General features: G+C 36.9%; 1 protein-coding gene across 1 annotated transcript in view; it reads right to left on the bottom strand.

Annotated features, from left to right (window-relative positions):
• Nucleotides 1–23,013, bottom strand: part of LOC107675870 (histone-lysine N-methyltransferase 2B-like) — a 38,047-nt gene that overhangs the window by 13,804 nt on the left and 1,230 nt on the right. The window contains exons 2-22 of the mRNA XM_016470368.1: nt 19,694–19,772; nt 16,119–19,385; nt 15,630–15,829; nt 14,901–15,005; nt 14,529–14,685; nt 14,175–14,385; nt 12,712–12,776; nt 12,380–12,634; nt 10,747–10,853; nt 10,532–10,642; nt 9,206–9,319; nt 8,883–9,029; nt 8,228–8,320; nt 7,865–7,982; nt 7,063–7,176; nt 6,232–6,437; nt 2,920–3,021; nt 2,291–2,401; nt 839–915; nt 518–738; nt 309–412 (exon numbers count right to left, since the gene is read on the bottom strand). Of these exons, the coding sequence (XP_016325854.1) occupies nt 309–412; nt 518–738; nt 839–915; nt 2,291–2,401; nt 2,920–3,021; nt 6,232–6,437; nt 7,063–7,176; nt 7,865–7,982; nt 8,228–8,320; nt 8,883–9,029; nt 9,206–9,319; nt 10,532–10,642; nt 10,747–10,853; nt 12,380–12,634; nt 12,712–12,776; nt 14,175–14,385; nt 14,529–14,685; nt 14,901–15,005; nt 15,630–15,829; nt 16,119–19,385; nt 19,694–19,772 (5,964 nt within the window). The remainder of the gene's footprint in view (nt 1–308; nt 413–517; nt 739–838; nt 916–2,290; nt 2,402–2,919; nt 3,022–6,231; nt 6,438–7,062; nt 7,177–7,864; nt 7,983–8,227; nt 8,321–8,882; nt 9,030–9,205; nt 9,320–10,531; nt 10,643–10,746; nt 10,854–12,379; nt 12,635–12,711; nt 12,777–14,174; nt 14,386–14,528; nt 14,686–14,900; nt 15,006–15,629; nt 15,830–16,118; nt 19,386–19,693; nt 19,773–23,013) is intronic.

Here is a 23,013-nt window from a genome sequence, read left to right as displayed (position 1 = left end):
ACGCCAAAAAGTGGGTAGTTCCACAATTAGTTCTGGTACTATGAAAAGGTTCCTGCGGTGCGAAAGGCCCTACTATCAGATGGTAATTCCATAATATTGATAGTTATAATGATTACTACACTCATACATATATATACCATAGTGTTTACATGGTACTGCAAAAAATAAGGTAATATTCCCATAGTATATATCTTAAAAACATGGTATTACCATGGCACCATTCCTAAAATCCATGTTAAGGCCTTGTAGTAAAAAGCTATAATAAAGGTACAATACACTGGTGAATTAACAGTATTAAAAGTACTTACACTGGCCTTAGCATCACCGTATTTTTGGCACAGAGCGCACTGTCTCTCGTCGTCTTTTGGCCAACCTGTGTCTAAGTCAGATTTAGCTGGTCGACCCTTCTTCCCTGGGAGACAGAATCAAAATGCCAAGTTAGGATGATTTGCACTGCTTTCCATATGATCACAAACAATGGTTACTAATGTCATTCTATACTTGCGTGTTTATTTACCTTTCAGATTCATTCGTAACACCCTCATGTCCATAAAGTGTCCTTTAGGGTTATGGGCTAAAGGTGTGGACAGATCCTCTTCTTCTCCCATTTTAACATCCATGTGTCTTCCAGTCATCTGTGGGGCGCCGTCCAAAGCCTTACTACAGCCATCTCTCTCACGCCATTGCGCATAAACATGTTCATAATTCGGCGGCATCACAGCATGTGAAAGCATTCCACTGCAGGAATGGAGGCATGTGTCATTACCAAAAGATTCAACAATGTTTCTGCTCATATGTGAATGTTAACGTCAACTGGAAAGAATTTAATGGTGCTTACGCTGGCAGGTGTATAGAGCGTGGATCCCATATTTTAGGGTCCTGACTGTTAAACCAACCATAAATTTCCTCTAAGAGCTAAAAAAAAGATTGAAAACAAATTTTAGCTACAAAAACACGTATCCTAAGAGCATTCCTAGAACTATTATGGCTCTATGATTTCCGAGATGCCTGAAAACGCAGACGGAATATCAGAATCCAGTCATAAAAACAGAATTTACAGTATAATGCGGAATGTCACGGAATTTGGCAAATTTTGGATGAATAAATCAAAAGTAGGTCAGAACACTTAAATCAAAACGTGATATGATCTAGTGTCTATGAATATTAAGCCGCAAAAAAAAATGTTAATAAATAGTAATATATACTCAAAATACGAGTACATGAACACATGAACATGATCTCTAGAGGGGGAAAAAAACATTTCATAGGGCCTTAAAATTGTAACTTTTGTTAAACGTTTAACATTGGCGATGAATGTAAAATAAACTTTAAAAAGAAGATTATTTTTGTGAGTGTGGATAATGGTCTCATGTGCAAAGTAATTTAATAGATCGACGCACCAAAACATAAGATTAAGTGGTGCAAACGGCTTTGTTAAACGTTTAATAAATTGGTGTCAAATTTCATAATTTCAATTAATTAGACATGCTTTTTGATTAATAAAAATGTAATTTAACCATTAAAACAGTCTAGAAAAATTTAAAACGGAATCCAGAAAAAAATTAATCGGATTTCATAGGCCCCCTACGAGACTATATTTGGAAAAGCATGCTAACATACTACTTGCATACTGTTTTGTCTCATTATGTAATTGTACTGCCAAAAATGTAAAAATGCTTTTGCTTTCAAGATGATAAAACTAAGTCAAATAGCAACTGAAGTTGGAAGTCATATCCTGACTAAAAAAAATCCAGACTTGTATTTTGAAGCAGTGCATCATTTGTATAGTTTTCACAGAATGACCTAAGCTACTCTGACTGGATAAGTAAACATACAACTTTGGTAATTAAACACATACTGAACAGCGCGTGATGCTCAGTGTTTTCAGCCTTTGCCGCCTCAAAATACGAGTACATGAACACATGAACATGATCTCTAGAACTGCTCTGAGAGTCACTTCATGAGAATTTCTACCATTTCTTTTGAGAAAAAACTATCGTCATATCATATAAACAGAGAAACTTAAAGGTCTTCATAGTAACCTGTCAAAATAAAAGTTAACTTAATTAATATAATGATAGTATTACAAATAACTAATAATGATTATTATTAAATAATTATTTTTTAAATATTCAATTATTTAATTATTTTTTAAAAATCCAGACTTGTATTTTGAAGCAGTGCATCATTTGTATAGTTTTCACAGAATGACCTAAGCTACTCTGACTGGATAGGTAAACATACAACTTTGGTAATTAACTAAAAATAAAAAATTACACAACAATCTGACCTTCAGGTAATATGAGCGGGCGAGGGCAGTGGGTCTTTGGTCCTCCGGTAGAATTTCCTCATCTTCCAAGTGATGGCGAATTACTTTCACCACATCCTCGTGAAAGGATTTCTGCTTGACAAAGCCACAAATGAAATCAACATTTCTAGTTTTGTTATTCTGTACATTCTGTAGCCAAAACAACAGTTTGATTGCAGTAATTCCAGGATTACGTTTGAGATTGGCTAGCTAAGATAAGTGCCAACAGAGATGCTAGTGATTAGTGTGCAAGAGAATATGCATTTATTTTTAGTTGCTTCTTTCAGAAATGGCGTCTCGAAAATGCATAACAAATAACATCTAGCAGTAATTACTCATAGTTTCGCATAAAGCCCAAGTTTATGAGCTTTATGGGATGCCAAACACTCTAAAAGCATTGTGAAACTGCACAGCCAATTTAAACCATGGAATGTGGACCAATTAGTAAGGTCATTTTTAACTGTACAGTCCCGCTCGAGTATAACTGGACTTCTTCAAACTGTTTTTGTGTCTCAGAAAGCAGTTAAGAGTGCTTAAAGACTTTTCCCTTATGTTGACCTCAGATCTTAGACAAGCATAGTCTGTATAGAGACAAGAGTACAGACACTGACCAAGGATGTGTACAGGCCTTCATCTAACTTCTTTCCAATAGCACGGAAGTCGCAGACAGGCAAATCTTCAACCAAAGTGTTGGGGGAACCCATTGTAGTGCACTACAAAAGATGACAAATCTCAGAAAAATGTAACCAAGCAATGTTCCTTTTCATATGTATCCTGTTCATTTCCCGCAAATGCCCATTTTAAACACAAATGTTTAAACAACTATTCTCATTGGTTAAGCAATGTTTGAAAAAGAAAACAACAATTTACAAACATTTCCTCTTGATTGGGCTTTGTAGGGCAGGACTGGTAAGATAAAGTACAAGAGCACAAACCGCAGAGATCCAGCACATTTTGACTAATGAATTCCAATGACTTTTTTAGGATTACGGAAACCCTTAATCTGGAAAGGCTCATGTTAGTCACAATGAACTTTCTAAAAATGTATTTTGAAAATGTTTATGTGAACTACATCATTCTAACTGATTTTTGAACAATCATCAGCAACGGACTGCTGCAGCTTTAAAAGTACAGCATAGGTTTAAGAGAAGTCAAAAGCTTTATTTGGATGGTAATTGTTTTTCATGGGGACGTGAAATATTTTCAACATTTATAGGGGACAATCTGTGATTTCATTGCTGTTCGAATCCAGAATGTCAGTGGTTTTCTTCCCACCACCCACATAATAAAAAACAAACAGCCAAATTATCTTGATTGTGTGGTCATTTAAAGTGATGTGACATGTGGCCAAGTATGGTTAGCCATACTCTGAATTAGTGCTCTGCATTACACACACACACACCCGGAGCAGTGGGCAGCCATTTATGCTGCGGCGCCCGGGGAGCAGTTGGGGGTTCGGTGCCTTGCTCAAGGGCACCTCAGTCGTGGTATTGAAGGTGGAAGAGAGTACATTCACTCCCTCCACCTACAATCCCCAAGTCCGACTCTCTAACCATTAGGCCACGACTTCCCCTTTGTAATTGCCGTCCAATGCCACATATCTGAGTTTACAAGAAGAAAGTTCACAGTTTAAATCTTTTTGACCACTGCCAAACACTGTATGGGAACTGCTGCACTTTGCTGTAACTTGCATGCAGATTTATTACTGAAATGCAGAAAAAGTATTTCCAAGAACTATATTTCATAACTGCTTCACCACAGTGAGTGGGAAATGTTAAAAACAAAGAAGAAAGAGAAGCACATAAACATTTGAAATGAGTAGGGATGCACGATATTATCGGACCAATATCGGAATCGGCCGATAATGACTTTAAATTGAAATATCGGCATTGGCCCGATATGGAAAATTGTGCCAATATGTCTTGCCGATGTTAAATCATAAAATAAAATGTTAAGGTTACCACTGCATCTTTCTGAAAAAAAAATGCAGTGATTATTATTTAAATAGTTATTTTCAAATCTTCAATGTACTGTCATTATAAAAGAACTTTATTATTGTTTATTTAATTCTAACAAATAAGTTCTTGTTAAAAACTAACCAAAATTTAAAATAATTATATATCGGTATCGGCCAAAATGATTTGAAAATGATCGGCAAAAATCCAATATCATGCATCCCTAGAAATTAGTCATTATTATGGCAGCCACAGGTATGCAATACAATTTTAAAATATGTATTATAAATAATTATATGCATAAAAATTCACACCAGGCAGCTTTATGTTTACCTAATGTAAATAAGAGGTTGTTTTTTGGTTGTTGATTTTTAATGACATCCAACATTTTGAGAGACAGAAAACCCATTTCAACTAGTGCATCTATTTCTGTTTTTAAACAATCGCCATCCGAATCCTTGAGTTTTACCACATGAGAAACAATTACTGTCCGAATATGGCTAAAGAAATGTCATAATTCCCATAATCCTATATACATTTTTTTTCAGTAACTATTTTTAAAAATCAATTCTCACAAATAACAAATTGCTTATTAGCATGCATATTACTAGCATATTTGCTGTTTATTAGTAATTATAAAGCACATTTTAATGCTCTATTCTACATGACCATATTTTAAGTCCCTTAATCCTACTCCACACCTAAACTTAACAACTACCTTACTGTCTATTAATAAGCAGCAGATTAGGAGTTATCCTCAGTTCCAAAGTATTAATTTAGCTGGAACTTACTCATAACCAGCATGTTCTCTAAGATTATTCTTACCATTCCTTATCTAATCATTACTAACCTACTCTCATGTAAAACTAAATTATTATAACTGCTTTTTGAACAATCAACAGCAACAGACTGCTGCAGCTTTAAAACTACAGCATACTAGGTTTAAGAGAGGGTTTAAAGTGAAAAGTCAGACGGTAATTGTTTCTCATGGTGACGTAAGCTATTTTCGACAATTACAGAGGTTAATCTGTGATTTTATTGCAAATGCTGGATTTTCTAAAGCATGTGAAGTTCACAGCCCAGACTCTTGATGACTGATGATGATGATCTTGAAAATGTTTATGTGAAACTACAGCATCTTAAAGGGATAGTTCACCCAAAAATAACCTGCAAGACCTTCGTTCATCTTCGGAACACAAATTAAGATATTTTTGATGCATTCCGAGAGCTCTCTGTCCCTCCCATAAACAACAAGGATCCTTACACGATCAAGGCTCAGAAACGTAGCAAGGAGATCGTTAAAATAATCCATGTGACATCAGTGGTTCAACCGTAATGTTATAAAGGTACGAGAATACTTTTTGTGCGCAAAGAAAACAAAAATAACGACTTTATTCAACAATTCGTCTCCTCCACGTCACCCTATGGCACCATTTTGGAGAGTATCACATATGTAAACAACGTATGTACGCAGATACGCTGCTTACGTTTGGTTCAAAACGTAAACAACGTAAACAGCGTATCCGCGTATGGTGCTGCTGACACAGAACAGCATACGTTGTTTACGTATGTGATACTCTCCAAAAAGGCACTATAGGGTGACGTGGAGTTATTTTTATTTTCTTTGTGCACGAAAAGTATTCTCGTAGCTTTATAACATTATGGTTGAACCACTGATGTCACATGGATCCTTGCTACGTTGCTACGTTTCTGAGTCTTGATCGTGTAAGGATCCTTGCGGTCTATGAGAGGGTCAGAGAGCTCTCGGAATGCATCAAAAATACCTTAATTTGTGTTTCGAAGATGAACAAAGGTCTTACAGGTTTGGAACGACATGAGGGTGAGTAATTAATGACAGAATTTAAATGTTTGGGTGAACTATCCCTTTAACTGCTTTCTGAACAAGCAATGGGCTGCTGCAGCTTCAAAAGTACAGCAAACTAGGTTTAAGAGAGATCAGATGCCCACCTTCTTGCAGGTGACCAGGTGTTTAGTGAAGGTGGAGCTCAGCAGGCAAGACAGCACCCTATCTAAGCCAGTCTTCAGCTCCTGGTCAAGCAGTTCCCTCCAACCTGCTCCATTAACGTCCTCTCTATCGGGCAGCTCTTGTAAGCACGGCTGACAGGAGTACACCACGCTCTCAGGCAGACTCGACAAGATTTCATATAAGTCATCTGGGAGAAAACACACAAATTGAAGCAGTCAGCTGCAGACGCGAGCGGTAGATTTCATACTGCTGATTCAGCCTGTAAATTCTGTTAGCAAAAAATTCACATTATTTCTCGATTTACTTCTGCATTATATTGACAAAGAGTCATGTTTTCTCATAAGGAGAATGCTCAATTAAACAAACAACATGGGGATGACATTCTGGGTTAGGACAATCACGCAACTGTCTGAATATCCATTACGTATAGCATGAAAAATGTGCAATTGGTGAGAAAGTTCCAGTGTATATGTCTTGTATGTATTGGGAAATAAGAGGCTTGCAAAAATGTCACGCCTGTAAACACAGTAGTTTAATAAATACTAAAACGGTGGAAGGAAAAAGTAATTTTTTAATTTATGTTTTCTCTGTGGATACAAAGTAATGCTTTCATATTACAGGCACAAAAAAAATCTGCAGCTTACTTTTTTGGGAATTTGTTTCAAAGTGTCATTGAAATGAAAGCCAAAAAGAGAGCATGATAAATGTAAATGGCATGTTAAAATCTAGTATTGTATTTAATGGATAAAATAAGATAAAAAGACCTAAATAAATATATAAAATCCATCTGGCCATTACATTCTGTCACTCACCTGTCAGACCTTCACATTTAGCATGGACCCAGTGGCTACACGAGGAGCACTGCATCATCTGGCTATCATAGTCATTATCTTCATAACACTTGAAGCACATGGTGCAGTAGTTACCTACAAACACATACACACAAAGTTGTTAACTGACTGTGAAGGCATGTTTGGCTGAAATGGTGTTTTCATAGAAAGGGTATTAACTGAAAGGTCAGTAAAATGACCGCTGTAATTAAAAGTTGTAAAGTTTCATGTGATCGTGGCAACTGAGAGTATCTAAAGCATTTCATTTGCTATTTCAACCTAAACCCACTTACAACTCACACTCTGGAACATGTCATTCCTTTTTAAAGCATTATGTGTGACAAAATTATGTTACATCATTATATGTATGCATCTGCTACACAAACACACACATTACAGAAAATTATAACATTTTAACATTTTGCACTAGCATATGAACAACAGAAAAATATTAGTTATGCACGAAATGAAAAACATCATCACTGTTGAAACAGCTGCAGAGCCTAGGCAAATGCCAACTAAAGTCATTTTCTTATGCCAAAAAGAAAAAAAAAGAAACATCAACCCCCAAAAAAAAAAAAATATATATATTTCTGAAAAGTACAGTATTAGTTGGGCTTTCATTGATGGTCCTTGAGCTTGAGCTAATCTGACTGGATGGGTACTCTTATGTAACATCCTCTTTATCTAACATTGATGAAGAATGCTGGAACACCTGGAAATGCATTTTTATTAACATGATTTATTATATGCCTGTCAGATAGTCAGACCCTCTAAGTCTCACCTTGATCAAACAGCCTAGTGCAGTCAGGACACAGCCCCTTGTCATGATTCCACTCGGTGTCCCAGCTCTTTCCTGGGGTCACACCACAACTCTTGCACCGGAGGCATGTCATACAGACCTGAAAAAAAATGAGTTAATTTGTGGCTTAACTGAAGTTACAATACAAACACGAATTTGCTATTTTGCAGCTTTAATGTCTTGTTTTTGCCTGATCCTAACAGATGTTCCCCTTTTTCGCACTTTATTTATTTATTTTTTGCTTTGACATTTATTAACATATCATGGCAGCTGAGACAGCAAAGCATACTGAAACTTCTTTGTAGGTCTTGCACGGTGAGGAAAGTATCACTGTGGTCAACTTACCCAAGGCTTTTTACGTTTGTTGGGTTTGGGATAGCTGGGACCCAGACAGGCAGGATGATAACAATTTTGACACCTTTCACACTCCAACAGCGGCTGCACAGAGATAAAGCACAAAAAAATGAACATTTTCTTTAAATAATAACAAATATTTCCCTTAAACCTACAGTGATGACAAGAAAAAATATACACACTACCGTTCAAAAGTGTAAAGTCAGTAAGATCTTTTCCCAAAAGAAATAAATACTTTTATTCAGCAAAGACACATTAAACTGACCAAAATTGACAGAAAGTTAAAGACATCTATTATGTTACAAAATATTTCTATTTCAAATAAATGCTGTTCTTTCGAACTTTCTATTTGACAAACAGAAAAGTACCACAATTTCCACAAAAACATTAGGCAGCACAACTGTTTTCAACTGCTTCTGAAAATTCAGCTTTGGCATCACAGTAATAAATTACATTTTAAAATATTTTCAAGAGAACTGTAATAGCGTTATATAGTTTGAATGGTAGTTTATGTCACAAAATGTTCATGATTCTGCTCTACACTCCTGAAGAACTTCAGACAATCCCATGTTCTTCTTCTTATTAGGTTAAAACATTTGGATTAGGGTTAGGTGTCAAAATCACATTTTGAAGCGTCGCAAACTACCTTGGATTCTTTATTCTTGCGTCCACAAACTCGGCAGAACTTGCAGCGACGACAGCACCAGTTCTCCTTGTTCTCCTCCAGAGGGCGCTCTGAAGGGTCCAAGCAGAAGCGATGGAAAGGCTCACAGCAGACTTGACAATACAGCATCTGCAAAGCATATGGTCATGATGAACAAAATAATCCAGGTTTCTATTTGACAAGCAATACCAGTGAAACTTCCCCATTATTGTAACCATTTCCGAAAACCTACAATTTATTTTCATTTACTTTTATTTTCAGATGTTTTTAAGGCAATGCTGTAATGAAGAGCAGTCAGGACGTACCTCATGTTGGCCTTTACTGGCACACAGCAGGCAAACATACTGGGGCATGAGGGGTACAGAAGAGAGGATGCTCAAACCTCCTGTCGCCCACACGCTCTGGACACTACAGTCCTCCTGTAGAGGGATACAGAGAGGAGTAAGGAACATTTTAGCTGCATGCTAGTTTCACCTCAAGATAAAGGACCACAAATAACTCTGTTTGAATTAAAATAGAAGATGTGAAAACTATGTAAGATTTAATGCACAACACAAATACAAATCTAAACATTGACATCAATGAGCTTCGTCTGCAAACATTTTAAGAGAAATACGCATTGGGTCCAAAAGTCTGAGCACACAGAACAAACTGGATTCAAAATCTAATTTAATCCTGGAATGCAAACCTGTTATGATTTTTAATTTTTAAAGGATGCATTAAATTGATCAAAAGTGACAGTAAAGACATTTATAATGTTACAAAAGATTTAGATTTTTGTGCTTTTCTATTCATCAAAAAAAGTTAGCACAATTTCCACAACTATTTTCAACATTGATAATAATAATAAAAAAATATTTGTCAAGCAGCAAATTAGCATATTAGAATCATGTGACACTGAAGACTGGAGTAATGGTTGCTGAAAATTCAGCTTTGCATCACAGGAATAAATTGCATTTGAAATATTAAAATAGAAAACAGTGATAAATTATATTATTTCACAATATTTTACTCTATTATTGATCAAATAAATGCAACCTTGTTAAGAATAAGAGACTTCTTTCAAAAACATTAAAAATATCTTAATGTATCAAGACTATTTTGCTGGGTAAACCTGGTCTTTCCATAACAGAATCAGGTGCTGCCATCATGTGGCAAACCACTGCAGTGCTGAACATCAGTGTAGATTTCAAATGAAATATCAGCCAGTCCCTCAACATGAAAACATCTTTGGAGAGCCACTTGACTTTCATGCTCAGTTTTGTAAAAGAATTAGTGCTGTCAAACGATTAATCACGATTAATCGCATCCAAAATAAAAGTTTTTGTTTACATAACATATGTGTGTATACTGTGTATATTTATTGTGTATATATATATATAAAGAGACACACATACAGCATATATTTTGAAAATATTTACGTGTATATATTTATATTTATATAAATATATTTAACATATAAACGTAACATGTTTTTCTTAAATATATACATGCATGTGTGTTTATTTATATATACATAATAAATATACACAATACACACACATATATTATGTAAACAAAAACGTTTGTTTTGGATGCGACTAATCATGATTAATCGTTTTGACAGCACTAAAAAAAATATAGACATTTACCTTAAAATCAACACGGATCTTATATGTGGGTTCTGCAGGCTCCTGTTCTCTCTCTGCAAAACCATTGGCGAGGGCTGCAAGGACGCTGGGCGGTGTCTGTTCCTGAGGGCTCTGCAAACAAAGGAACGATGGGAGTTGCTTTCGCTGCTTCGATGACATTTTGGCTAAATGAGGACAGTTTTGAGAGGGTCAACAGATATCAACAATCATAATACCTTCTCAACTTTCCGTTTGATGGGTGGAACTTTGTGGAAGCTAGGCCTGCGATGCCGCACTCCCTCGTCAAAGGCATCGCCGACGAAGTCGTCAAAAGACAGAAAATCTGTGGCGCATTTAATACAAACAGAATTGTGACTTTGAAAGGAATGATTCATGTAAATTACTTGTGAAACAAACAAGATTCTGATTTCAATTGTACTTGAACCAATTTTCTGTACTTGTACAAAAAAAAAACTGAACCAGTTTTGAATAAAACAAGTTCTACGTTTCCAATCACTGTGGTATGGTAGCTTGTAGGGCTGTCAAAATGGCTGAAAAACTAAATTCGAATTATATTCAAATTTAAAATGCATAATTTCAGTTAGGGTGAAGAAAAACTTTTGGATTCTCTCATGAGGCCACAAGAGGGCGCATCGAGCAAAATATTACTAATACACGTTTATCCAAAGCATAAGATAACATGACTATCTGTGGAAAAAAAGTGCATAATGTTTAAAATAATGTTTAGAAACCAATTATAATTAATTAAGTTGCTTAAACAACTATAAACAAAACAGCATCATGTATGTATGCATAGTTTAATACAAAGGGCCGAAAGTCAATCACACAGAGTACATTTTTCATTTAAAAACACGAGATGCAGTGGGATGGGGAAAAAACCCCACCATAAAGTCTCGAGATATGTTTTTTCAAAGTTGAACTTGCATTAATTTTACATGGCTTTCTAAACATGCGGCTCCTTTGTGCGAGACGCGAGTGCAACAGTGATAGATGTCCCTCTAGAAAATGCTCGAAATATGCGTTCTGTGTGAACGGCTTGGTTTCAGTTTTGATGTAAACAAGATCTTCTCCGCATTGATGTTCTCTTTTCCCGCAATATTTGTAATTAAAAATGCAGCAGCGCCGCATCTAGTGGCTTCAACTGAATAGGCTAACAAAAGCATTAAAATGCAAGGACACTTACTTCGTCACTGATAAGGCTGCCTCCTTAACGCACACCTAAAATTTAGATTTTTATTTTAAATTCGACGAATATTCGAAATTCGATTTTTTTTTACAGCCCTAGTAGCTTGTTTCCACCATAAAATTAAAAAAAATTATATTACAAAAAGTAATTTTAACTTTTTAATCTCACAATTCTGACTTTTCTCCTTGCAATTCTGATTGCAAAATGTAAACTCATAATTATGAGATATAAACTATAAAAGTTTAGAAGTGCAAGATGAAAAAAGAGCTGAAACATTCTGACATTTTCCTTGCACTTGCAAGTTTATAACTCATAACTAACTTATATCTCGTTATTCAAAGAAAAAAAATGAGAATTCTGAAATATAAGTTCAAAATCACGAGAAAATGTCTGAGATATAAACTCGTAATTCTGAGAAAAAGATTAGAATTGCGTGATGAAAAAGTCCGATTTGTTACAAGCTTGTTTCCACCAAAGAATAAATCAAAATTATTTTATAATTCTGACTTTTTTCTCACAACTTTAGAATTGCGAATTTATATCTTATAATAAAGACTTTTTTTCTCAGAATTGTGAGAAAAAAAGTCTGAATTGTGACATATAAACACAGATTTGCAATTTTTTATTCTCTGGTGGAAATAAGCTTCATACTATGGCCTAACCTGAGTTGCGAAGGCCAGGAGTTCTTCTGCGGGCTGGGGAGGTGGAATTTGATCCTCCTATCCAGTCAAAGTCAGAGTCGTAATCCAACAGGTCGCAGTAGGAACGTGGTTTAACGTGTCGGCGAGGCTGTTTCCGCACAGATGGGCTGTCACACAGAGAGGCTGGAAACGTTCCCCCGATTCCATCGCCGCCCTCACCTTCTTCATTACTCGAGTAACCCGCACTAATTGACGAGCGACGCTTTTTCATGTGCCCTGAAAACAGAGAAAAAGTTTATGGCAGATGCACAGAGAATAAACTGTGCAGCATTCACTCTAAAACATGGTCTTACCTTTTTGAAGCTTGCCACTTAGCCTCAAGGCCTTCCTTTCCTCAACCTGATCACATCTCTTGTATCTTTTAAAAAAGAAGAAAGAAAAAAAGCTATTTAAATTTAACAGGACCGCACTGATCTGTTTGAAAAATATGAGGGCCTTGAATCAGACAAAAGCAAGAAAACTGTTGCACAACATTGAATTTAACTTTTCAGGGACAGATATATATAAAAAAATGAAGAAACATGTATTTTATTGACATAAATGGGTAACAAACTACTAGAAATGTTGCTTTGGTAACTAAATACCTTAAATATGTATAAATAAATATGTTTAAAGGGGTCATATGATGCTGCTAAAAAGAACATTATTTGGTGTATTTGGTGTAATGAAATGTGTTTATGTGGTTTAAAGTAAAAAAAACCACATTATTTTCCACATACTGTACATTATTGTTTCTCCTCTATGCCCCGCCTTTCTGAAACGTGTCGATTTTTACAAAGCTCATCAGTCTGAAAAAGCGAAGTGCGTTGTGATTGGCCGAATACCTCAAGCGTGAGACGGAAATGTTATGAACCTCACCATACTGTTGATGCCGTGTCCCGGCCGGAGCGACGAGACAAAAACATTAAAACCCATTACAAACGAGGCATCTGTTACATCCAGTGTCCGCTTCGTCCACGGTGAAAGTTGATGTATTCCCTCAGCGACCAGCACAGATCAGCTCTAGGCATGACGAAGCGGATATCGTCCTCTTTTGGAACCAAACAAAGTCGTTTCGCTTTCACAACGAAGCACACAGCGTCTTCAGGACATGGCGACAGCAACAATACTACAGTGAGAATAAAAGTTACGCCTTCTTTCTTTGCGTGAACATTTGGGCGGCGTTATGCAAATCTTCCCACAGAGCGACGTAGGTATGTTGGGGCGTGTTAGAACAAGCCGTTTTAGGTAGGTGTGGCTGACTCTTAACGTTTATAAAGAATATCTCTTTGGATTTGAGACTTTAGTCTTTGCAACTTTACAGATCTTCTTTATGCACCAAGAGCTTGTAACGCTCCAAAGAGAAAGGAAAAATTGAAATCGCATCATATGACCCCTTTAAATACAAAAATTACTAAAACTGAAATAAGTTTAAATTTAAAAAGAAATATTAAAAAACAAAAAACACTAAATTTCAAAAGCACAAAAAAGCTAACTAAAATTAAAACAAATAAGCTATTTCAAAATATTAATAGTTTATAAATAGTTAATAGTTATTAGTAGTTTATAAATAACACTGGTTGTTGAGCAAAGTAGCTCATTTTTCCTTATGAACAGTAAAATTTTATAAATAATTCATTAAGATTACCACTTTAATGTAAAATGTGAAGTGAGAAAAAGGTGGTTACTCCCAGTAACTACAGGACTGAACTATAAACCGAGTATTAAGCAGTCATAGCAGTAAAATACCAGCATACAAATAAACTAGCATACTTACACGCAGCACTGCCGTTTTGTGTTTGGGCCACCAAACTTGGGTTTGTCTAAGCAGTTTATGCACCTGCCACAGTCCTCCTCATGCAGACAACCTTTACACTCCCCACACCGCCGGGACCGGTTTCCAAGCAAATGAGCTCTACCGCGGCGAAACTTGGGTGTCCTGTGTTCTTGTAACACAGGGCTTTCCGGGTCAGAGTGAGACTCGACTCCTGCAAAAGTGACAGAAAACGTCAAAACACAGGCAAAATTAACAAAAGATATAAGACACTATCAACACTTTATCAGGTCTATTATCAGATCCTTTCTTAGGTTTATTGCTAGTCTTTGCAGTTTGAGGAGTAAGTGCTGGTACCTTTTTCTGCAGGTGAAGGGGATATATCTGATCTCTCGTGCAGGGGTAGTGCACTGAGTCGAGGGATGTCGTCAGGGACCATGGCACGAGGCTGACCCAAAACCACAGCTGCAGCTCTGCATACGTGCTTAATGCGAGGCCCTCCTCTGGCAGGTTCCTTATGGAGGGAATTGTAAAGTGAAGGATTAAAACAACAGCACCGAACAAATTCTCTTCTGTTATCATACTGAAGTCACCTAATATGACCTAGTCAAATATTAAAAGAACATGTACAGCATTGCTAAAAGATTCTTATTTGGTCCTATTAGGATCATTTAAGATTACGGTCCAATTCTGTGTTCTTGCTTTACATTACAAAAAAAAAAACACTACCGGCTCTGGAGAAGCTTCAGTCTTGTTGGGACAGTCATTTTCAAGCCGCTCTTTCGGTTTTCGTCTCTGTCTCTTTGTTGCAGTGATTCTACCCTCTGGCAAGAGCTACCAAAAACAAAAAGTGAAAACAGATTCAAATAATATTAATAGCACTTCCAATTATAAATATGTACAACAAGCATCTAATGACCAGGTAAGAATTTCTTGACGCGAAAGCTACCATTCAAAAGTTGGCAAGTTTATTTATATAAAGGTGACTATGATCTGTAAGAAGTGTCTGTAAGAAGTGCTCACCAAGACTGCATTTATTTGATTAAGAGTACAGTAAAAAAAAAAAAGATGTAAAATATTACTGCAATTTGAATGACATGTTTTCTACTTTAATATATTTTGAAATGTAATTATTTCTGTGATGGCAAAGCTGAGGTTTCAGCAACATTACTCCAGTCTTCAGTGTCACATGATCCTTCAGAATCATGCTGCTCAGGAAACATTTCTAACAGTTGTGATGTTTAACATATCTATGGAAACCCTGATACATTTTTTCTGGATTCTATGATGAACAGCATTTTTAGTGTCACTTTTGATCAATTGAATGCATTCTTACTCAATAAAAGTAGGCTAATTATACAAAGGACACCTATGTCCACTTTATCCAATGGATCTATAGTATTTGGAAAAACAGTTAAGTTTGAATAGAAAGGCACACATTCAGTTTCATGGACTCACCCCAGATGATTTCAGCTGTTTCTGCTGGTCTATTTTGATGAGCTGAACCCTGGCTTTCTTGAGCAGGTTGAACATGCGCTTGTTGGCTCCTGTAAGGCGAGGGCGCTGGGTGGCGGTTTTGTCCTCAATGTCAACGGCAGTTTTCTGAGTGTCCTCAGAAACCGGTGCTTTGGATTCTTTGAGATGCATCTCATCAAAGTCTGAGAAAGAAAAGAAGCATCGCTGGACTGTAAGACGAACCGACTGTCAATGAGGTAAGAAGTACTTGACAAACCTTGAATAAACCTTTGCAATAAAATACGGTTGAAGAAAACATTTAACCAGCATTAGATTAACTGTGTTTACTAACAGGACAATTTTAGAAAAACAATTCAGAAGATCTTTTTTTTCCCTTTTCTTTTTAGGAACATGGATTATGAAAATCAACTTTGAGTTTAGGGCAGTTAGTGTTCATTTGTAATTAAATGTTTAGATAAAATCTTAACCTACCTTTGCATTTATTGGGAAGTGAGATGTCTGTATGAATGGAGAACTCATCTGGCAGGTCATCCTCTTGGATGTCTTTTGCCTGGTGTTGCGCCAGCAACTTGGCACTCAGAGCTCGTACACAGATGGAGACTTTGCGAACAACCCCAGGGGTGTTGAGATCCTCAATCTTGAGTTTTGCTTTTTCCTTCTTCATGTCTCTGAGAGACTTTATTAGACTGGCCCCTTCTTCCAACTTCTTCTTCTCCGTCTTGGCAGGGGATGACACAACTTTATCCATTTTGTCCTTTGGAGTCTTTTTACGCCTTGCGAGACTTTGTTTGAGTTTAAGCTTTTTGTATAACCTATATTTTGATGATTGCGCTTTGAATTTTGTGGATTTCTTCTTCTTTTGGACAGAATCAAGAAACGAGTCCACTGCAAAATCTTTGGCAGATAGCAAGGTCTCCAACTCCTTGTCAAGATCTTCATCGAAGGTATACACGTCGTTACTGGCAGGCTCCAGCACTCCCCATTTAAAACCGGGATCTCGGAGTAGCGATCGTCTTTTCCCAGGCTGCTTCTCCTCACTGAAGATCTCAGCGTCGTCGGGTGATTTAGGTTTTGATTTCCAAGTGGAAGACAAATCAAGATCAGCTTCACTCAAAACAGTGTCTTCATCCTGAGACTGAAGGGACCCAGGTTCACCTTTTTCACTAGAATCACGTTTCTTTGATTTTGGTTGTAGACCAAGCTTCTTTTTTTCGGAGTTCTTGCGAGGAAGGTCTGACATACCAAGATCATCCATGAACCTCTTTGGGGTTTTGATAACCCGAGAGGATCGGGCAGTCACGACTGGCATTATGAAATGTCTGATGGTTTTCATGAATTTTGTTTTGTTGTGTTGGATGTCTTGATCTCCATCCGTTTTCATAGAATCTTTTTCTGCCTGATCGGAAAGTTGATCTCTGTTGGTGTTCTTCGGTTGCTTTGATAAGAGCTTGGCCTTTTTCCGTCTACCCTCTAATGACTGAAGACTCGAAATTCGTTTCCTCTTGTACTTTGTTGAGAATATACCAACTAGTTTAGGCTCCTCTACTTCAGAGTCCGCCATCGGTGGACGATCTTCACTAACCTCAACCAACTCCTTCTTTAGCGATTTTGAATTTTTATTCCGCCGTCCAATCAGAGACTTTCGTCTTCGTTTGACCCGTTTTATTCGTCGGCATGAAGGACGAGGTACCTGTGGCTGATCCTTTATGGAAGGCTCTAATACTAGAACCTCTTCAGCTTCGATTGATGGTGTCTCAAGTTTTATCTCCGGTTGGGGTTCTGTCTCAAGAAATGGTTTGGTTGGAGGTGATTCAACAGTTTGTTCAATGACCTGCGTTTCGGCTGCTTCAGGTAATGGTTCTGTAGTTGGTGGAAAGGACCTTTTAACTTTTTTATGCGTAACTTTACTAGAATGCCTTTTTGGTTTGGATTCTACAGGTGCTGGCACTGCTGTTGGTGATACTGTTGATTGCTCCATCTGAGATTCGGTTTCAGTTGCACTTTCAGAAGCGGGGTTTTCTTGAGATGCATTTAATTTACACTTTCGCCTGTAAATTGTCCAGTGTTTATGTTTTGCACGCTTCTTCCGAGCAGTGTTTTGACGTAGGCTTTTCCTTACTTTAGGGGCAGGAGTGGTAGTCATTTCCAACACATTTTCACTCTTCTCTGAATGCTGATGGTCTTTTCCAGGTTCTTTTATTTCAGGTGACGTTGTGACTTGCTGAATTAAAAAGGACTGCTTTAGACTGTTATTTTTACCTGGTGAGGAGACCACTTTGATTTGAAGTGGTGGAACAGTATCCCTACTGATCGGATCTTCTGGGTCTGTCTGAATGGCCTCTTCTGGATGTGCTTCTGTTGCAATTTCTGACCTTTCAAGAACCTCCTCGTTTTCCTTTTCTGGGGTCTCCTCAACCTTCTCAATGGCCACGGGGTTCTCTGGGCTTTCGGGAATTACGGCACTGGCAGTGTTCTCTACGTTTTGTGACTCCTGTGAAGAACCGGTTTCCGAAATGTTGGAAGGAGCGGATGTGGATTGTGATTCTGTAGAAACATCTACTTCCTCATCACATTTAGCAGGAAGTTCTGCCTCTGTGCTGGGGCTTGGACTCTCATGGACTTGAGAATCTTGGCTTTTGATTTCTTGTGTTTTGCTGAGGTCATCTTGGACTTGGGAATCATTGCTTTTGCTTTCTTGGGTTTTACTTAGATTCTCTTGAATTTGAGAGTTTTTGCTTTTCCTTTTCACCAGTGTGAGAGTCCACACAAACTTGCAGCATTTCTTGCGAGACCTGGTTTTGGGGTTTCGTATCCTGGTTAGTCTCAGACCTGGAATTCCGACAAAATCATTGTCGAAAGCGAGCTTTTGAGGATCATCAGATGAAGGGCCAAGATCTTTTGCTGATGGTGAATGAGGCTCCTTTTTCCTTTCGGATTCTTTGCGATTTTTCTTCTTCTTTTTCTTTTTATCTTTTTTCTTCTTTGAAGGTGGCCTGGATTCATCAATCGTGGAGACCTCCAACAGCGACTCTGCTAAACTCTGGTCACCAGATTCCTGTGGAACATTTGAGGACCTTCTACTTTGTCTCCTAATCACAAGCTTATTCACCTCTAAACCTTCTTGTGCTGACTTTTCATCAGATTTTGGCTCTATACTTTCACTGGGCAGTGGATTTTGAGACCTTCGAGCTGATTTCCTCAGCTTCAGTTTTTGGTCATTGGTCTCTTTTTCAGGATTTGTTTGCGGAGTGGATTCTGATTTCTTGTCAGCAGATCTTCCTCGCCTTCTAGTACAAACCTCCTCCTTTGCCTCACCAGCACTGCATTCACTGGCTGGTACATTTGTCTTTAATTTCACATGAGCACTTGAGATTTGGGCACACTGACTCTCGGTAACTTCAGATTTAATTTCCTTCTGTTTTTTACCAGATTTACGTTGCACTGATGGGACTGTAACCACTTTCTTTTTAGTCACCAACTTGATTGTGATTCTTGGAGTTGACTGGGTCTCCTGTTTTGTTGACCCTCTTTTTCTCCTGGTGCGCTTCCCCAATCCTCCATCACCACCACCATCATCATCTACTGATGTGTCCTTTAGGGACTCTTGACTGTGAATTTGCTGAACAGAACCTGAATCATTTTGAGAATCTTGGGAACCTGTGCTTTCTACTAAAGGGGACACTGGAAGAGACCGCCTTTGACGTATTCTCTTTGACGACTTTGCTGAAACACGAACACCTGAAACAGAACAACTTCAATTACAATTCAATTATATTCATTCCACTGTGGTTAAATATAATCAAGTGATTCAAACATCAAGCAGAGACTGAAATAATAAGTATCTTTTAAATAATAGCCTAAGTATCTTTTTAACTAGCTATGCTAAAACTGTTTATTAGTCCTTGAAGTGATGCCCTGTTGTACACGATTGTGGTATTTTTTTTAAATTGTATGGAATGAATTTAAGATAAAAAGCCATACAAACACAATGAAACAACAGACTTTTAAAGATTCTCAGGACAATTTGCATCTGAAGCCACACTTACGTTTACATGCATTTCGTCCAGCGCGAACCAGGGTGCTGCTATTTTCATCTTGAACTTCAAAGCCTTTGAATTCAGCTCCCTGAAAGTGAAAAACAGAAGCAAGCTTTAACACATTTGAATTTAAGTATAACTTGTTGTAAGTGCACATTAGATTTGTTTGTTGCCTTCATACTGGATAAAGTATAACAGTTCACATCACTACATGCTGTAACATAGTACACATTACATATACATAAACCACAGTTCAAAAGAGTTCTGAGGTCAGTAAAATAGTTTTTTTTTTCAATACTTTTAATGTTTTTATTCAGCAAGGACACGATAAATTGATCAAAAGTGACAGTAAAGACATATCCATTTCAAATAAACACTGTTCTTATAAACTTACATTTCTTTAAATAATCCTTTAAAATATTAATTTTATATTAATATTAATGCTTATATTACTATCAATGAAGCAACACAACTGTTTTCAACACTGATAATAATAAGAAGAAATGTTCCATGTACAGCAAATGATTTCTGAAGGATAATATGACACTAAAGACTGGAGTAATGATGCTGAAAATTCAGCTTTGCACCAAAGAAATAAAATATATTACAATAGAAAGTTATTTTCAAATGTAATAGTATTTTACAATATTACTGCATTTGCTGTATTTTTGATAAAATAAATAATTGTAATATTTATAATACATTTTATTTATAAAACTCCATCACACTCAAAGTGCTGCAATACATAAGATTGAAATTGCCTCAATAAACAGAAAAGCAGTTTGGTGAACACAAGAGGCTTCTCTCAAAAACATTAAAACAATCTTGTAGACTCCAAACTTTAGAATTTTATATAAACTGTCAACATAAAAGGAAAATGGCAGTAAAAAAAAAAAGAAGGAAAATTCAAATGAATAAATTTGCATATTCTTCAAAAATGTTGCTGAACCTTTAAAAACAGGCAGCACATGTTTTAAGAGAACACTGCATATTTATAAAGAGGTTGTTATCATTCATAATAGTTTTGTGACATTTTTCTGCATAAAGGGCTGCAGGGTAGGTGAACGTCTTGTTTGAGATTCATCTTGTTAACAACATTCTGAATATACTAAAGAACACTACAACAAAGTAATGCCATTTCTGTATTGACAAGGATTCTGGATGTAAATTAGGCCTTACAGGTGGTAAAAGACTGAACTGTAGAAAACATAACTCCCTTATTCTTGTCCCGCACTTCACAGAACACTGTTCATGCTCAAAGACAAAGAAAGAACTGAACTGAAACAACTAATCTATTCGGTTGTGTGAAACAACACAACTGGAACAACTCTGCTGTTAACCACCCTAGTGAACCTGAAATAACTGATTAATTATTTAGTATTATGAAAAAGCCCTCAGGTAAAGTACAGTTCACTAATACATTATCCGTTATTTTAACAACGCTTTAAAATATTAAAAATTATATAATTTTTTATACGTTTAACACAAGTCAAACACTGGTCAACTGGTACAACGTCCTATACACAATATTAAAACAGACAGCATGTTGGTAAAGCTTGACCCTGTAAACTTGTAAAGGCCGTACAAATCGAGTTTACAGAAGTTGTTAACCGAAACTGTAAACTTCACAGAAGCTAATACACAGACGATGGCCTGTATCTATTTTTATATGAGGCAAGTGTCAGAGTATGTCTTCAAGCCTTCAAAGTCCACAAAACTTTGACCTTGATCATTCATTTTCTTTTTTTTTCCATTTTCAGTTACACGTTTCTGCTCAGAGAACACAACAAAGTAACCACAGCACATTTCCATGCCAATAATACATGAGAGAAGCAAGTGCAACAGCATGAAAGCAAAGACATAGAGTTCCCACGCCTTTTGACCAATGAATTCACATGACTTTTTTAGTTGTTTGAGATTTCTGATTAGAGAATTTGAATAATTGTTTTATACAGAACACTCATGAAGCTAATGAAATATTTTAAAACCAAAGGAAACTCTAAAACCACACATTTCCATGACTTTAATTTTGTGGAAATCTCAAATTCCCTAGTATTTCCAGGCAATGCTGTACATAACACTGACCAGCATAGACACCAATCTATATCAAATATGTCAGTCCAATTTAATCAATCAACTAAAACAGTTACCACATTATCTACAACCACGACTGGTTCACATTAACTTCTAACATTTTGAAAAATCTCGCACTAAAATCTCACCATTTAGTAGGCTAAATAAATATATGTTGATATTATATAGTAGCTATGCCTTTCTAAATGTAACAAGTTTGACAACTTCAACGTTCTTTAGTAGTTTTGTGCTCAAGGTCATGATGCTACAAAAAAGATGTCAATATTGCTATAAAGTTTTCGATTATCAGTTGTTTACTGAACAAAACCATATTAACAGGGCTGACCATTTAAGATCATCGCCTACAGAGTCAGACAAACCTACCAAAATATACATGATAAAGCTCACATTTAGGCTTGCCGCGATAGACTGTGCTGACGGTGATACCGTTTTACTGCTGATTACAGAACCGGCATTACTATCAAAATGTGCATGACAATCGCATTCGATTAATCGTGCAGCCCTACGTTGTATTTTGTTGTTGCATTCAAGCAATTGATGCCGAACTGCCGATAATTCGAAAGTGAACGTAAAATGCGCACGGCGCTTTTAAGCTATTTAAAAGCGCGGAAAAGAGGGGAAATTCAAACGAACTAAAAACGGACAATTGCTTTACGCCGAATTGCCGCTATTTGAAAGTGAAAGTAAAACGCGCACGCCACTTTTACAAGCTATTTAAAAGCGAAGGAAAGCGAGGAAAAGAGGGAATGCCCCTGCCCCCACGTTGATACCGGTATTATCGATTAACCGGTGGGAAAATTTCCTCACCGTCACAACCTTAGCTTCACATCTGAACAGGATGATGATGTCATTGTGAATATTTATAGAACCTCAAAGCAGTTAATGATGGTTATGAAGGTAACTAGACTGATGAATAACCAGAAAAGTATCTAATAAAATATTACACTTAGTCAATTGTAAATATATAGAGAGACAGACAAAATAAAACATGGCGGCTTTTATTTCCACATAGTTTTTGCAATAAAAATATGCATTTGCACTAGGGCTGCACGATAAATCGCACGCGATATTTAATGCGCATCTTGTCAGAAAGCCGGTTCTGTAATCAGCGGTAAATCTCCATCACCTGCGTGCTTTCACATTGGGCAGCATTAACCACACAGAGCCGTTGTTCACTGATGAGTTGCGCAAAAAATCGCGCGAATATGAACGTGGTTTAGCGCAGCTCGTCAGTG

The sequence above is a fragment of the Sinocyclocheilus anshuiensis genome, unplaced genomic scaffold (assembly GCF_001515605.1).
Source record: "Sinocyclocheilus anshuiensis isolate Anshui unplaced genomic scaffold, SAMN03320099.WGS_v1.1 scaffold1832, whole genome shotgun sequence".
Classification (NCBI taxonomy): domain Eukaryota; kingdom Metazoa; phylum Chordata; class Actinopteri; order Cypriniformes; family Cyprinidae; genus Sinocyclocheilus; species Sinocyclocheilus anshuiensis.
This window is presented reverse-complemented; position numbering and strand designations above follow the sequence as displayed.